At 46.1% G+C, this 15021-nt stretch overlaps 7 protein-coding genes across 7 annotated transcripts; 1 reads left to right on the top strand and 6 right to left on the bottom strand.

Moving 5' to 3' along the window:
• Nucleotides 1-515: 515 nt before the first annotated feature.
• On the bottom strand, nucleotides 516-2398 carry ASPWEDRAFT_44824 (uncharacterized protein). Its single transcript, XM_040836363.1, has 5 exons — nucleotides 1862-2398; nucleotides 1676-1793; nucleotides 1489-1605; nucleotides 1092-1414; nucleotides 516-1040 (listed from the first exon to the last, which is right to left on the bottom strand). The coding sequence occupies exons 1-5, from the start codon at nucleotides 2385-2387 to the stop codon at nucleotides 805-807; spliced, it is 1320 nt and encodes a 439-aa protein (XP_040684524.1). The 5' UTR covers nucleotides 2388-2398; the 3' UTR covers nucleotides 516-804.
• A 264-nt stretch (nucleotides 2399-2662) lies between these two features.
• ASPWEDRAFT_62248 (sterol desaturase family protein) lies at nucleotides 2663-3800 on the bottom strand (the record flags this gene model as incomplete). The annotated part of the gene is made up of 3 exons (XM_040838628.1): nucleotides 2663-2943; nucleotides 3000-3505; nucleotides 3556-3800. The coding sequence occupies 3 exons, from the start codon at nucleotides 3798-3800 to the stop codon at nucleotides 2783-2785; spliced, it is 912 nt and encodes a 303-aa protein (XP_040684523.1). The 3' UTR covers nucleotides 2663-2782.
• A 1228-nt stretch (nucleotides 3801-5028) lies between these two features.
• On the bottom strand, nucleotides 5029-6837 carry ASPWEDRAFT_54205 (cytochrome P450; the record flags this gene model as incomplete). The annotated part of the gene is made up of 6 exons (XM_040838027.1): nucleotides 5029-5091; nucleotides 5146-5300; nucleotides 5349-6101; nucleotides 6158-6344; nucleotides 6394-6614; nucleotides 6657-6837. The coding sequence occupies 6 exons, from the start codon at nucleotides 6835-6837 to the stop codon at nucleotides 5029-5031; spliced, it is 1560 nt and encodes a 519-aa protein (XP_040684522.1).
• A 925-nt stretch (nucleotides 6838-7762) lies between these two features.
• ASPWEDRAFT_44821 (uncharacterized protein) lies at nucleotides 7763-9485 on the top strand. Its single transcript, XM_040836362.1, has 2 exons — nucleotides 7763-8229; nucleotides 8358-9485. The coding sequence occupies exons 1-2, from the start codon at nucleotides 7814-7816 to the stop codon at nucleotides 9196-9198; spliced, it is 1257 nt and encodes a 418-aa protein (XP_040684521.1). The 5' UTR covers nucleotides 7763-7813; the 3' UTR covers nucleotides 9199-9485.
• Nucleotides 9486-10232: 747 nt separating this feature from the next.
• ASPWEDRAFT_44820 (PTD012 family protein) lies at nucleotides 10233-11313 on the bottom strand. The gene has a single exon (XM_040836361.1). It carries the CDS (start codon nucleotides 11274-11276, stop codon nucleotides 10338-10340), a length of 939 nt encoding a protein of 312 aa, XP_040684520.1. The 5' UTR covers nucleotides 11277-11313; the 3' UTR covers nucleotides 10233-10337.
• Nucleotides 11314-11469: 156 nt separating this feature from the next.
• ASPWEDRAFT_71901 (uncharacterized protein) lies at nucleotides 11470-11965 on the bottom strand (the record flags this gene model as incomplete). Its single annotated transcript, XM_040839210.1, has 1 exon — nucleotides 11470-11965. The coding sequence occupies exon 1, from the start codon at nucleotides 11884-11886 to the stop codon at nucleotides 11470-11472; it is 417 nt and encodes a 138-aa protein (XP_040684519.1). The 5' UTR covers nucleotides 11887-11965.
• A 669-nt stretch (nucleotides 11966-12634) lies between these two features.
• On the bottom strand, nucleotides 12635-14530 carry ASPWEDRAFT_119408 (GMC family oxidoreductase; the record flags this gene model as incomplete). The annotated part of the gene is made up of 6 exons (XM_040828903.1): nucleotides 12635-13123; nucleotides 13201-13507; nucleotides 13554-13921; nucleotides 13965-14118; nucleotides 14162-14423; nucleotides 14470-14530. The coding sequence occupies 6 exons, from the start codon at nucleotides 14528-14530 to the stop codon at nucleotides 12635-12637; spliced, it is 1641 nt and encodes a 546-aa protein (XP_040684518.1).
• Nucleotides 14531-15021: the final 491 nt, after the last annotated feature.

Below are 15021 nucleotides of genomic sequence, written 5' to 3'. Positions count from 1 at the left end.
TACGAAGTCTGGAGCAGAGTTGCGAGTTGGGATGATAAGTGGATTTATGTGGCTTCGCATTTTGTCGCTAGTAGCAAACACTCGCCTAGACGCTGCGTCATGCCAGGGGATCCTTCGATCAATAGCAAGAAGATGGAAAGACCAGCACATCCTGCGGATGAATGACATGAGAATGTCTTTGCGTCTGCTGTGACTCGGATGTCGTGCGGCTTGAAAGGGGCTGGGATGCTGTCCGTGGGCTCTTCCGACAAGAGCGGGTTGAGTTGACAGAGTATAGGGACTTCATGTGGAGAAAACCAGGATGAAAAAATGAAGGAATATACAATAGGGTTCTGTGTTTTGTAAACACAGATTATTGGAAAAGCTGACCGGATCCCATGGCAAATGGTAGCTGAAGTCTCAAGGCCCGCGGTCATGCCAGCAAGCGGGATTGTGGCACCCTCTAATTATTTGTCAGAGACAAGCTTGCATCTACTAGATATAACAGCAGCGACGTACCTTCAAAGGCTGGTGTATGATTTTGCATATTTTATATATTTATTTTTAGTTTTTGAAGATGTGGACGCCGGCTGCTATATAGTGGTTTCAGGCATGATATCCTAGTATAGATTTTTTGGCTTACTGATCTGAATACTAAGCATTGGAGCCTATACTAAGGGTAATAAATAAGGATGCAGCTACTTCCCTGCCTCCCCTCATCAGTGCCTAGGGCCGAATATATTGTGTTATGGGTGCAGTGTTAACCTCTTTCCTTGACGAGATGATCACATCCAATATCTTGACCTGGATCAAAGAATCCTTATATCAAAAGATGCCGGGGATTAGTCTCCAAGGAACCCTTTTGCAGTACTCTTCCCATTGCGCTCCGTATTTGCTCAGACATTTCTTCTCGTCCCTCAAACAGCGATGCACCATGACGCCAGTGACAAAGATAGCCTCTGTCCAGGGATAGACCGATTGGAAACCACATGTCGCGCACAAGGCATACGTGAAGATGATGTTTCCCAGGTAGTTGGCATGTCGAACAACTCCCCACCAGCCTATTATGCCTTGTCAGCCATCGTCTAACAGGAAAAACCCATAATACATACCAGAGTACAGAATCTGTGATTTATGGGTCTTGCCACCCGCAGTTTGGTACGAGCATGTAATGGTCTTGGCCTTTTCGCCCCAAATCGTACACTCGCCTTGGGATTCGCGAGTGATGTCTTTGTGGTAGTTCGCCCACAGCGTCAATGCCCAGCCGGCCACCCAAGCAACAGTGATTAACACGATGCTCAGCGTCGACAACGACTCAGGATGGCGATAAAGGTATTGTGCCTGAAGGGTGTACAACACAGGCATAAATGCTGAATATCCATAGATATAATAGAACCCGAAGTGTTCATATGCAATGTCCAAAGTTCCAATAAACCTGGTACAGACAAGCCCAAACATGTGAGCAGTCTGAAAAAACAAATAACGTAGGGTGTTTTAGTTCGGACGTACCATTTTTCGTTGGCGAAGAAATCCAAAACAACCAACAATCGTAATACAACGGCCAAAACCATGGAGTTTGTCAAATAGCCAAGGCTATAGTACTGGGCAGCAGCGAAAGCAAAGTCCCTTTTTACTGTCAACCATCCGTGATTGCAATAGTTTTTGTTTGAGCATTCAGCATCTCAATAGGACTTACACCACGTTCCAAATAATGACACCTCCAGCTCGAGTGCTGTGAAAGTGTTTGATGTCCCAGTGCTTACCGAAGCGGGGATTGAATTCGATGCCATTCAGGAAGTCGGTGAAAAAGAACCCTGGTTTGGATTTAGCTCCTCATTCCAGAAACTATGCGCTTTTCAGCGAGATATCCTGTCGAACGAACCAGTAGATGTATCATCCTCGGGGCTATCCGGCCAGCAATAAGCCTTCAGATGAAAGATAACCAGTGCTACCAGACTGTAGATATTCACCGTCCAGACCAGTCCTTCCCAGTGGTCCGCGATAAACGTCATTGGAACCAATCCAGTGTAGTGTGCCACAACCATCGATCCCAAAGTTACAACCCAAGCAGCAAGGCCATTGATCTTATAGGAAAGACGCTTTCCAGAAGGTGTCGGGAGCCCTAACTCCAGAGATCCAGGGAGAAATGTGAAAAGCACCGCTTGAAACAAAGTCCATATGGCATATGCCAGAATTGAGGGCATGTCGACACATGGCAGTCTGGTGCTGAAAAATTGAAGAATTCCTTCTGACTGGGCTGCGGCCACCGTTGCTGAGAGTGAGGTTTCGAAAAACTCATAGCATATCCAGTAGAAGAGGATGAGGACGGGACTACCTGTTACCAGGAAAAAGGAAGCTGTTTCAACAAAATACTCGGTTGATTTTTTGCGTGGCTGTTGAGAAGACATTTTCGCTGGCGGGTTCATGACTGAATGTGTTGTATGGCAAGTGGATTACGAGTAGAATGGACATACATTTATATTATAGATCCGAAAGGTAGTCGACTCAGTGGGAATGTGGAAATTGCCCTTGGTGATCTTCGATTAATAAATTCTATGGTATTTTTTATTTACATTTCTGGGATGTATGTTTGTATTGAAATATACGGAACTGGCGGTGTGACAGGATGTGGGTGACTACATTGTCTCCACCATTGAGCACACACCACAAGGTTAAAAAGACTGCTTTTCTATATTTTTTTGATCTTTCTATCTAGCATTTGATCATCACTTTTAAAAGATACGGTAGAGTAGTTTGTCACTGTTCCAATTGTGCCGTATATGAGTTCCTCCAGCATATAGGGCTATTCTGGCTGCTTAATCGATTGACCAGATCGCCGCGGCGAAAAAAATCGGACTGGGTCTTGATAGGTCCCACCCAACCGGTCCCACGAGTGCAAGAACTGACCAAAGTTGAATTTGACATTTTTGTGATGAACGGTATGGAAAGCGTCACTGTTGTCATCTGTATTTTCTCATATCTATAAGCACAAGCCAAACACCTAAATCCATGATACATACGCAGTAGAAAAGACCAGATATTAGTCACAACAAATGTCACAATGTACGCAAACTTGGACATTGGCAGGGCAAAGCAGTAAGCGTGGGCTGGCAGGCTCATTATGTACGCCTCGACAGGATGGAAAGCGTAGGCGGAAAATGGCGTCGGGATGATATAGCGATGGTGGCCTTTATGCATTGTGTTGAAAAGCAAGGGTAGATGAAACATGCGATGAAGCCAGTACATTCCCGTATCGGAGAAGATCACAAAGAGTGGGAACTGGACAATCTCATACCAATCTCCCGGTCCTGCCTCGGGGGAGGCGTATAATTTCGAGTATCCTCGAAACTGGGCCACAAATATTGGGGCTGTGAAGATACTGACAAAGAGGATTGAAAGCATAGACTCCCGTATTTCTTGTCGCACCTGATTCTTGAGAAACTTCGGGTGCGATTTGAAGGCTGGGTCAAAATAAAGATAGTAGCAGATGCTTCCACAGATAAAGAAGAACAGCGTGCTCAATACCCTATATAAGTTAGCTGGATTCTCTGGAACTATTTCGTTTGATAGCCGCACATTGTGATGGCCATGGCACTGAGATACTGCCTAACTATGCTTTGTCGATCCCAGAAGCTGGTAGATTCAATGATATCGCATATTCCGTGCCTCAATGCTGCTGCATATGGAATCTCTCTGTCTGATATCTCCCATATCCCCTCCGGGCTGTCAACAAGACAGACATAGTCAGTAACCAAGTCCTTGATCCTGCTGTAGAACGGATCAAAAAGAGGCGGGTCAAGAACATCAACCAAAAGATCCATAATGACAGCGTCTTGAAGGGAAGGAGGATCTTTTATAGTTCCAGGTGAATATTCCTGGCAATGAGGATTGGCGGAGTTCGATAATATGCTCACGTCAGATGATAAATACAGGTTGTCTGCCCTAAAGCCCTATAGCTAGCTTTCTTATAAAGCAAAAAATTACCTATAATTAGTTGTTATTAGGATTAGTTCTCTCTACAAGTGAATATTTTCAAGTTGTAATTAAATTGAAAGACGTAATTTTAATTTTCAACACCCAACTAACTTCATAACTCCATGTCCATTCATGTGACACAATAAGTACAAGGGAAACCCTATCCAAAAGCAGTTAACCCCCCACAGCAAAGATGTTTCAGAATGATTGTCTTACAACAGCACAGCTCTAAGCTTTTTAGCCAAAGAAATGCATCCATCAACTTATTAAGACACCATTCACCTGACCACTCCAGATGAACACATAGCAAAACTAACACTTATTTGGGTAATTGAACCTAGTAGTCAACAGTAAGTACAGATTTTAAGAATATTAAGGCACTTGATATGCCCAGCAATGATTGTAACTGGGTCATCTTTCTCTGGTAGATAATAGCCTTATCTAACTCGCTCGAAAGCATATCCTGCTGTTCCATGGATTCCGTGCAAGTGGGACTTGTCTAACCTTGAATTGATAGCGATTACGGAAATGTTTTCAGCTGAGCTGATCTGCAGTGTACATCTGACATCATAGCTGAACAACCCTAATGATGTGGATCTTTGTGAACATTCAGCCAGTCAAGTAAGCATTGACCTAACGAACTGGGCCGTTTCCACCCGACAGCCTTGGCGGTGGGGCATGGTTGCCTTGATCGCCCACTTTAGTATGGAGAAGGGTTCAGCTGGGATGGCATCTACGCAAGGGAGAATGGTGGGGTATGGTTACAGTAAGGGTGGCTGATGATAGACATACTGAATCACTTTTGATCCTTTGCAGGAAACCTAATTTTGCCTTGAAATCAAGACTCATTAAGCATCAATCAAGTACCAGTTTTGTATTGGATTGGTTAGGGATTGCGACACATGTATACGTAGGTACCTGACTACCATTCGTCCACGTATCTTGATCCTAAGTGAGGCCTGATATTATCGCCCGACTGCCCGCAGTAGTACATACTTTTTGCAACTGAATATTCTTGAAAGATACACATATGTTCTGTATGTAAATGTCCTTACTGCAGTCACATTCTGGATCCTATACTGCCAGCTTGACTCGCATTCTCATTCCATCAACAGGCTTTGAGCTGATCTCCAGTGTCTGTAATCTGTTAACAAGGCTGTATATCAATTCGATGTTGTGGCCGGCACTTACATTGTACACCTCGGACTCAACTTCGTATTGCCCATTCACCTTACTAGTGGGCTCATCGGGGCCATCGCGTTCGATTGCCCCGAGCCCGACTTTTTCCCAGTCATATCGCCGAGCCACACATGCCAAAATCACAAGGGTCTCGATATTGGCCAGCTCTTGTCCCATGCAATTCCGCGGTCCGCGCTCAAAGGGCCGCTAGGCACTTGGGGATATGGGGATGTTGGTTTCTGAGCTTCCCAGCCAGCGCTCAGGGTAAAACTCGTTAGCGTTGTCACCATACACTGTCTTGTTCCGATGTATGATTCTATGGCAGCTATATAGCACAACTCCATCAAGACACATCTCTTGACCATTCGGCAATCGGCCATTTAGCCCCGAGTCTGGTGGTGCGTAACGTGCAGTGGAACCTAGTGGGTATAGGCGAAGAGTCTCTTTGATCATGGCGGAGGTATATGTCATCTTCTGAAGAACATCTTCACCACACTTCAGGATCTGGTCTCGGATGGCGGATGGGGACGACTCGGGGCCAAAAATGGCATCAAGCTCGAGGCGAACAAGGTCGCGGACGCGTGGGTTTCGGCTCATCTCGTAGAATGCCCATTGCAGCAAAGCACTTGTCGTATCGTGACCTGCAAACAGGAAGGTTTTCAGCTGGTCGCAGGTCTCGGTTAGAAGTTCGGATGTTAGCACATTCTGCCCAGCTAGACTGAGGGATATGACGCTGCGAGATTGCTTTTGCGGGTCTGCTTGTTGCTCCTCGAAGGTTTTTTTGATGATATCTTTGATGTGCATATCAAGATGACAAGCGAGACGCCGCTTCTGGTAAGAAGGCAGAAGTGCCCATATGCCATTGCTTACACGGTAGGTCGATAGTAGCTCGCTGAACAGCCGGAATATCTGGCTTTGCTTCTTTTCTCCGAGCTGGGCATCCATATTGGTATCCAGAGCGACTGCGCCTGTAGGAAAATGTCAGGACACCAGTTCTTTCGGATAAAAGGCGGAATATAGTCGCCTATAATGTCAAATGTCAATTGCGAAGCCAGTGAATCCATTGAGAATTCTTCGCGGGTGGTGGCATAATGGTCTAGATTTGCCAGAAACAACTGCACCTTGTCCAGGATCGAGGGCAGCAAACTAGTCAGATACATGTGAGAGAACCCTGAGCTGAACCGCTTGCGCAGCCCTTTCCAGCGTTCGTTCTACATTCTGGTCAGTAACTGCTATGCCTCCTAATTCCTTCGATCTTACCTCTGCAAGAGCAATGGAGGTTGGGCCCATCAAGTCCGCGAAAAAGCCCACCATAGTCGGGGATTTGGGGACACTGTATTGGAAAAGTGTCGTACTTCTAGATAGCTGCTCCGCCACTTCATGGTCGCAGATAATGCATGTTGGATAGCTAAATGGCCGCGCATCCATAAGATAGAGTGGGGGGTTGTCGAGTCGATCACGAATTGTTTGGAATAATTCATCTGATTATTAGCTGCTGTTCAATATGGGACAGATTGACCAACCAAAGTGATAGTTTTGTGTGTTTTTTCGTATAAAGCTTATGACTATAGGCAAATGACCCCATACTGGAGATGGGGGGAGCTGGGGGAAACTGCTGTACTCTTTTGTTCGGTGGTATATGACTTTTCTCCATAGATGGAGAGAAAGTAAAGAGACAATCACAACAAACACAGTCCAAGCCATGAACTGTATCTATGATTACTGCAATAGGACAGTAGATTGAAGGTTGGAAACGGGAGGAAAGGGAGCGGAAAAAGAGGAATTGTGAAAAAAAAGAACATGAAAATACATTACACTTAGAATGGGAGGGCCCATGTGCTTATAGCTGCCCTAACATGGGGTTTTATCACTATTCTACGGTGAATGATGGGAAGCAAGTTGTGGCCGAAACCTGTGAAATTTTTTTATTCTTTGGTTTTTTCAACATGCAAACACTATTATGTCGTATTTCTACCTACATTATATATTCTACTTGGTGACATAACAAAGGCTTGTATTTATAAAGGTCGCCTAAATTGTATTACAGGAGGGTTTACCCTCAACTGATTATTCAACTTGAATTGCAAATTCGTTGGTAACTCGACTTGTACGACCCATTACTTTATAATATTATTATCCTCCTTTCCTCGTCCTAATGTGTCGTCGTTTACCTACGATTCCAATCATCTTAATTGTTTGGGGTTGTCACAGTTGCTGTAGTATACCATTATATCTTTTAAGTCAATGGCAGTTTGTATGATCACATGATGTGACTGTATTTGGCTGCTGATTAACTACTCGAGCATGAGGCTGAAAGGTGCTGACTCTCCTATCAGCTGCTGCGGCTAATGGTTGCAAAGGAAAATAGGCAGATTTTCTCAGATTGAACGGGAAATTCTATGATCGCGCCCAAAACAATTAAGACAAATTTTTTGGGCGATTATCCATCAAGTCACTGCTAGTGACAAAAATAAAAACAATAAAAATAGGATGTCCAACCAAAATTTCAGTTGGTTGACTTAGCCGCCAGCCTCCCGCGATCGGGCCTTCACCCGTTTCAAGTGGGCGCTTGCTTACTTCAGCCTGCCAGTTCATGGACAGCCCCTCATCGGATATAAACCTTCAGCCCGCCCGTTGGGCGTCAGCATCAAACTCTTTCCCACATTAACTGATCAACACCATGGCAGAACCTATAGGTATAGCTTCTGGAGTGCTAGCGTTGGCATCTTTCGCTTTTCAGTCCAGTATTACACTATATGAGACCGTTCAGAGTTTCCGCTCCCATCAGAAACGGGTACGCGACCTTCTAGATGAGCTTGAGGCTCTGAGTGGGGTTCTTGGTCCGCTCGCCGAAACAATACAGGCGACGACTGACGTAAACCTTTCCGTCCTTGACCTTCCACTACTCCGATGTGGCAACGCCTGTAACGAGTTTCGGGAGGAATTAATCAAATGCTCATCACGGTCCGGCGGCAGCCGGACGAGCTTCCGAGACTGGGCCAAATTAAGATATATGGGGGATGATATCGACGGTTTCAGGCGAGTCCTGGCTCAATACCAGTTGACGATCAACATAGCCCTTACCGATGCGAACCTGTAAGTCTCTCCTCTGCGCATCCATTCAAGCCAGTAACTACTGCTGGTTATTTGTTTATTTGTTTTTCCTTTGTCTTTTTGAGTTTATTTTGCCACCCTCACCTCACTTTGCTTAACATCTTCGTCAGTCGTAAATCATCCATCAACGCCGAAAGCCTTGAAGGCTATAAGGACCTTATTGAAACAGCCAAGGCTGACCTCGAAGCTCATCTGGAAAATATCGATGGAAAACTGGAGCTTGTCTTGGGGAAAACAGTGGCCAATTCCGATTCGGATGTGATAGAATTGCGCCGCATCAAAGAGGAACGGTTAAGCACGGAAAAATGCCTTCAAATCTGTGCGCAGCTGTCCGAGCACATCAAACAAATCCAGCCCACGTCCAAGGACGAGGGTGGTTTCTCTTCATTGGGTGATTTAGATAACTCCCCCGAAAAAGTCACCAACGAGGGTCTGCAGGAATGCAAAACTAGCCTGAAGCTCACGATGACGAAGTTAGAAGAGCATATGCAGGACTTAATGAATCGTTTGCTGGCAAAATCGAAGTCACCTACGACGTCACAAACCCAGGAGGAGTTTACGGACCTTGCCAGGCTGCGAGATGAATGGGAGACGGCTCGTCAATGCATGGACATCTGCACCAAGGCTGACAACAACCTAAAGGAGAACTTCAGCAAAATTAACAATTACGCCACCGGTGATGCCCTTCAATTCATGGTTTCGACTAATGGGAAGATTCTCCATGGTAACAACCGAGGGGTTGGGTGGAGAACGAGGCAAGTTGGGGGGTACATCAGCGATGCTTCAATCCAACAGTTGTCACGGGATATGACCAACATCAACTTTCGAAATCTCGGAAATGATGCTCCTATTCCGCAAGGAAGTTCACCCACCATCCACAACGATGAGCCCCGGGTCGAGACACCCTTCGAATACAGCCAGCGGTATGGACGAGGCTATAAACTCCCATGATTCCGGACTTATCCATGCCCTCGACATATTGAATCGACTTTAAATCAAGCAGATCACCAAAAGGATAAATAGCTGGTTGCGGATGGCGACTGCGGGAGTTTGGATAAATTTTTAAGAATAATGACTCTATATAGAAAATTTACTTGTATGTCAAGATATCCAAAATTGTATGTTAACTACTGTGGGCGAATCTTACTAACCAATCTAATCACGTGCCAGGTCACATATACAACAGTAAGGAATATAATTAGCCCGGACAACCGGACCCGTCTACACAGATAGAAATCAAACACTCCAGCATTTACAGATGTTTATATAGTCAATTATATATCATTCTACGCGTTCTATCAAGGGTCATCCACCATCAAGCCTCGTGCAGTCAGGGTAGTCAACTTCCCGATCCCCAATCCCACTTCACTAGGCTACCATTTATGCGAAATCACATATAGGGGAGGAAAGCAAAACGGACATGTAGGTTAAAAAGTAAATTTGATAACAATGCTGTAGATGCTTTATGTTTATTAGCTATTCATTACCTGTGTATGGAATGTTGAACGGCTTTTCTGACTTGTAATTGAATAATGCTCTAATATCTCTTCCACTCCCTCCCTCCATTCATGGCACGTCTGCGCATTTCCAGAACCGTTGTACGGATTTCAAGTACATCATGAGTCAAAATTGTTCGACAAGAAGCTGGAATAATAAGACTGAAACTGAGAGGACGGCATATAAGATGCAAGAGGTGGGTTGGTCTATCCAAAAGTAAAAATAGACGGTATGCCTCCTCTCAGTAGATTTTATTCTTTCTGCTCAAGACCATCCTAACTTTAAACAAGTCGCTATTTATGTTGGATATTTATCTTATACAAGAATAACACAAAGCCTTTTAACAATTACTTAGATCCTGTGTATGATGGTCAGCCCATGGCCAACCCTCATTACTACATATCATAAAAGGTGGGTAGTCTCCTGCAACAGCCGCTCTCGTACTCCGCTGTGATCTTACGCTTAGAGCCTGAATATTGCTAGCAAGCGTCTGACAGTATATATACTATTATTTTGTTCCGATTCATTGGGAGGGAAGGCTGCATGCATTATCCTAGATCTATCCATGCCAAACAGAAGACGGTCAAACAAGCTTAAGCCTCCGCCGCATCCACTCGATACAACACCTTTGCAGCGTTGAAATATCCTTCATACTCGACCTCCTCATCCTTCAGATTATAATGATAATGCCCTCCAGTGTTCTCCTCCGCAGAAAAGCAGTGCGTATGCTCCATCCGCAGACCGAGCTTGTCTGGATCCGCAGAGTGCAGAACAGACAAACACACCATGGGACTGCCAAAGTCATGATAAGTCAGCCACTCCTCCAGCTGCTTGCGGTTCTTGAATGGCAGTTCATTCTCTGGCGGAAAGTCAGGCATAACGTGATACCGTGCCTTGCCTGACCTGACCACGAAAACACCCCCGAGACTGATCGTTTGAGAATCACCGTACGCTTCCTTGAGTGCCGTTTGGATACACTCTGTGAAGCTCTTCTCAGCACCTCTCCTCTTCCGCGCAGTAATCCTAATCACCTCCCCCGTCTCCCCCAACGACCCATACAAATTCACCATCAAAGCACAATCCACAGATGGACTCACGCCCACCCCAACACCCCCCGTATCCGGACGAATCTGAATAACACGAGTCCGATTATCGACATTCTCGAACCCACCCTCCCAGCTGAAATTTGGCGCAAGTTCGCAGTTCCGACCAATGACGTGGAATGGACCAGCCCCGGCACCGAGTAGCCCGCCCCGCTCAGAGCCCATCTCCATCGCTTTGGCGAGTTCAGGCATGGAATATATCTTGTCTAGACGGGGGCGGGGGAAGAGATTTGCCTGGCCGCCTACGTCTGCAATTTTCTCATCGCCTGAAATGCCTGGGGTGGCGAGGTGGAAGGGGGCATTGCGGAGGTCGGGGCAGGTGATGACGCGGACTGTTGAGTGATCATAGTTTGTCGAGAGAGGGACTTTGAGTGTTTCTGCTAGCTCTGAGAGAGTAGGTGGTGAGAGAGGATACTTTCGAGTATGCATTTCTTTTCTGGTCTATGGCAGAGAAAAATGAAGGGAGGAATAGAAAATAAAGAGGGGAGTGATAACAGCTTCCCCCGCACTTGCCCGCCAATCACGACATCACTTGTATGACATACTGTCTATAGGCATTCATTCGATATCAGCAACTTCAAGTTTATTTAACCTTATAGAATAGCAATAACAGTCTAATTAGTCACTCCCACAACCACAACACCTCTTCCCTCAATATCCAAGTATGCGGCGTCCACTGTCTCATACACCCCGTGAAACGGTTGTTAAAGAGATACTTTTCATACTTCATCGCAATAAACTCCGACGACGGCCCATCCGTAGCCAGGAACATCTTTCGTATCCGCCCAAACTCAAAAACAACACCCAAATTCCTGAACGTCTTCTGGTGCTCAGTTGTGCACAAGTTCCAGCGCCGTTCGTAGGAACGGTCCCCGAGACCAAGCCATCTGGACACGATTACTGCCGGGCCGTGAGGGTAGTTGCGACTCTCTAGCTGGAAGTCGAGCTCGCAATAGCGACACTTGAGCATGCTCGATACGTTTGTGTCTTTGGAATTGAAGTCGTGGCGTCGGATGAACTCCCTGTATATAGAACCCATGACCACGTCATTCAGGTTTCACGGATACCATCGCTGTCATTCCAGGGTTGTAGGTGTTGATCTAGAGATGGGACAGAGACAGTGGGCTGATCCCATGCCTGCGTCCACGGTTATATCGCTTCACGGCCATGTCCAAGCCTTGACATTTGAATCGGTACCAGGTCTTCCCCAACGGGAGTGGACATCAAAGTATACCTCTGATAACCAGCCTCCCGCCATAGTTTGAGCGCAGCGAGTTTGAGTCGGTCGTCGAGAGATTTTCGTCCGCCAGCTGGGCTTTGGGATAGGATGCAGACGACAACAAGGCTCGCATAGTTCCATTTCGGTGCCTTCCTGCAAGCGTCGTAGAAATTGCATAGGAAAGAAAGTATCTCGGAGTTCAATCCAATACGAGGATCCTAGTTTGAAAAGAATGGCATAGCTCACGAGTATTAGACATGCTTTGTCGATTATATCGCCGAGTTAGTCTATTATGAGCAGGAGTATTTCTGTGGGGAGTCCTGGGAGGCTTGCATCTTTAGGGATTCTCCTTTTGTGTTTGCGCCTCAAGATGCGGCTTAGCTTATTCTTCATCTTGTTGATGAGATGGATGGGATGAGGAAGAGAGAATCTGAATTAATTGATGTAGAAAGTGTATATCAGGCAGATAATGTTGCCTAAATCAATATAACTACATCATCATTGCTGAATCAGCCCTGCCTACAACGTATTATATTATAATATTTGTATCTCTCATAGAACAGAATAATCAAAATGAATCCAGAATAATATCCGCCATCTGCTCAGCAATCGCATACGTCGGCGCCTGGTAATGCGCCGCCAGAGGAATCGTAAACACACTCGCATCGACAACCCTCAACGCCTCAATCCCCAACACCCGGCATTCTGTATCGACCACACTACCCATCGCACACGTCCCAGATGGATGATACACCGTCCCCCCGCTGCGTTTGATACGCGTCTCAACCGCCTTGTCAGACCAGTCCTTGCGGAGGTCTTCGTCAACGCCGAATTCCACTGCCCCTAGACTGTGGACTTTTTGGATCGCAGCCGCGGTTGTTCGGACGCTTTCGTAGAACGCAGATCGGTCGACTGGGGAGGAGAGGAGCTTGGGATCGAGAATAGGTGCATCGAAGGGGTTGCTGGAGCGGAGCTTGATGGTTCCTCGAGAAAGAGGGTCAACCAGGACATTCACCAGACTGATTGTTCGTTTTCCCGGCCAGCCTGGGATAGGGTTCTTGCGGGCTTCGGTGTCAATCGGAGCGTACCTGATGCGGTTAGATGGATGAAGCGAAGATGGAAGACAACTTACACGACAAACACCTCCATCTGCACTTTTCCATCGGCGATATACTGTTGATAATCAGGCGCACTCAGCTCTTCTTTCGCTTTGGCACGAGTGCTTTCGTCTGCCGGTGAGAAACTCTGCCAGTCAAAGGGAATGCCTGCAAGCCAGTCACACTCTGGGGTTTGTGGTTCTGCACCGCCGAGTGTGGCGTTGGCTTCGCCAACAGTCCAGTACATTGAGAGAGTGGGATGCTCTGCATAGTTTTCTCCAACGGGGAGATTGGCGATCTGGGGGATGTTGTGTCGATCCAGTTCACTCTTAGGGCCAACGCCACTGCACATCGTCAGACCGTATACATATACCAGGATAAGTATCATACCTCAACATCAAAATCTTAGGCGAAGCCTGAGTCCCAGCAGACAGAATAACCTCTTTATCTGCCATGGCACGAACACGCTCTCCTTTCTCTCCCACTCGAGTAACCAACACTCCTTCGGCTTTCTTGCCATTCATTATAACCTGTTCAACAACACTCTCAGTCCAGACAGTCACATTATCACCGAGTTTATAGCTCGTTGCGAAACTTCTAAACCCGTTGAAATGAGAAGAAGCACATTCAGCATATCCGCGTGGAAATCCTCCATTCAAGTCTACTATCTTTTGCTGCCCGAGGATCTCGTGAAACTCCTGTATCTTGTTCCGCAGGGGATATTTGCGTGGTTTTCCGCTGTTGGTAACATGCGTGACCTGGCAATTAATATCTCTAAAAATAATATACGGAGTGACATACCTTGATAGGCCCATTCGCACCATGCAAATCCTCAGTCGGGGTATCCTCTTCAATCATAGCCTGCGACGGCGTCCACGCCTCACTCTTCTTGAAATACGGCAGCAGATTCTTCCACGACCATCTCTCATCCCCGACTAAATCGGCCCATTGGTTGCTTCACTCGTCAGCTTTGTCTTATACAGAAGGAAGCACCATACTAATTAACCGAAGGACCACGCGTAAAGCACTGGAAATTCACCGCAGAGCTCCCACCGACTATCTTCCCGGACGTTAGAGAAACATCCTCATCTGCAAAGCTTGTCTGCGGCTCTGAGCGATAATTCCATTCGATATCTGATCCCATGCCGGGGAGATATCCCGCAGCGGGGATGACACGCTCATCACGTCCGACACCTGCTTCGATTAGAAGGATTTGGGTGTCTGGACGAGCTTCCGAGATTCGACTGGCGAGGACACATCCTGATGCTGTTAATTATGGATTGAGATGGAGTGTAGAGTAGATTACCTGCTGCTCCTGCTCCCACGATGACCAGGCTAAATCTGTATTCTGCTCTCTCTGTCGCCATTTTGATGATGATGGATTACGGACTGCAGTTTCATCTGGGCGTATCCAGACTTTATATAGCTGCATAAAGTTGACGTCAGTCAGCTTGCATTTATGACAGCATGTTGGATTTCGTATTTGTTTCGTCAAAATGTATATCATCTTAATTACTCTATTTATATTTCAGAATCAGCATCTAGAAAGCTTGATTTATTGTAGATTTGATTCTAACGTTGTCTTGGTGACATTGCATACAGTGGCGACTGTGGTTCATTTTTGTATACGAGGTCTTTTACTGAGAACCATCCCTTCTATCTCACCCAGCTAGTCCGTGCCTGATTTTAATCCAAATCAGCACTGCAAGATTATGAGACCAAAATTTGAGCAATTAAATCAAGTCTGGATATATTTTCCCTGCACAAGGGGTACACATAGATCTAGCCAATTAGCGATAGTCAACAGGAATGGAAGAACTATTTTCCTCTTATCTTTTCTCATGCTATTCTTTATCCC

Source organism: Aspergillus wentii (assembly GCF_001890725.1).
Source record: "Aspergillus wentii DTO 134E9 unplaced genomic scaffold ASPWEscaffold_8, whole genome shotgun sequence".
NCBI lineage: Eukaryota > Fungi > Ascomycota > Eurotiomycetes > Eurotiales > Aspergillaceae > Aspergillus > Aspergillus wentii.
Note: the sequence above shows the minus strand (reverse complement) of the source record. Positions and strands in the feature narration are given on the sequence as shown.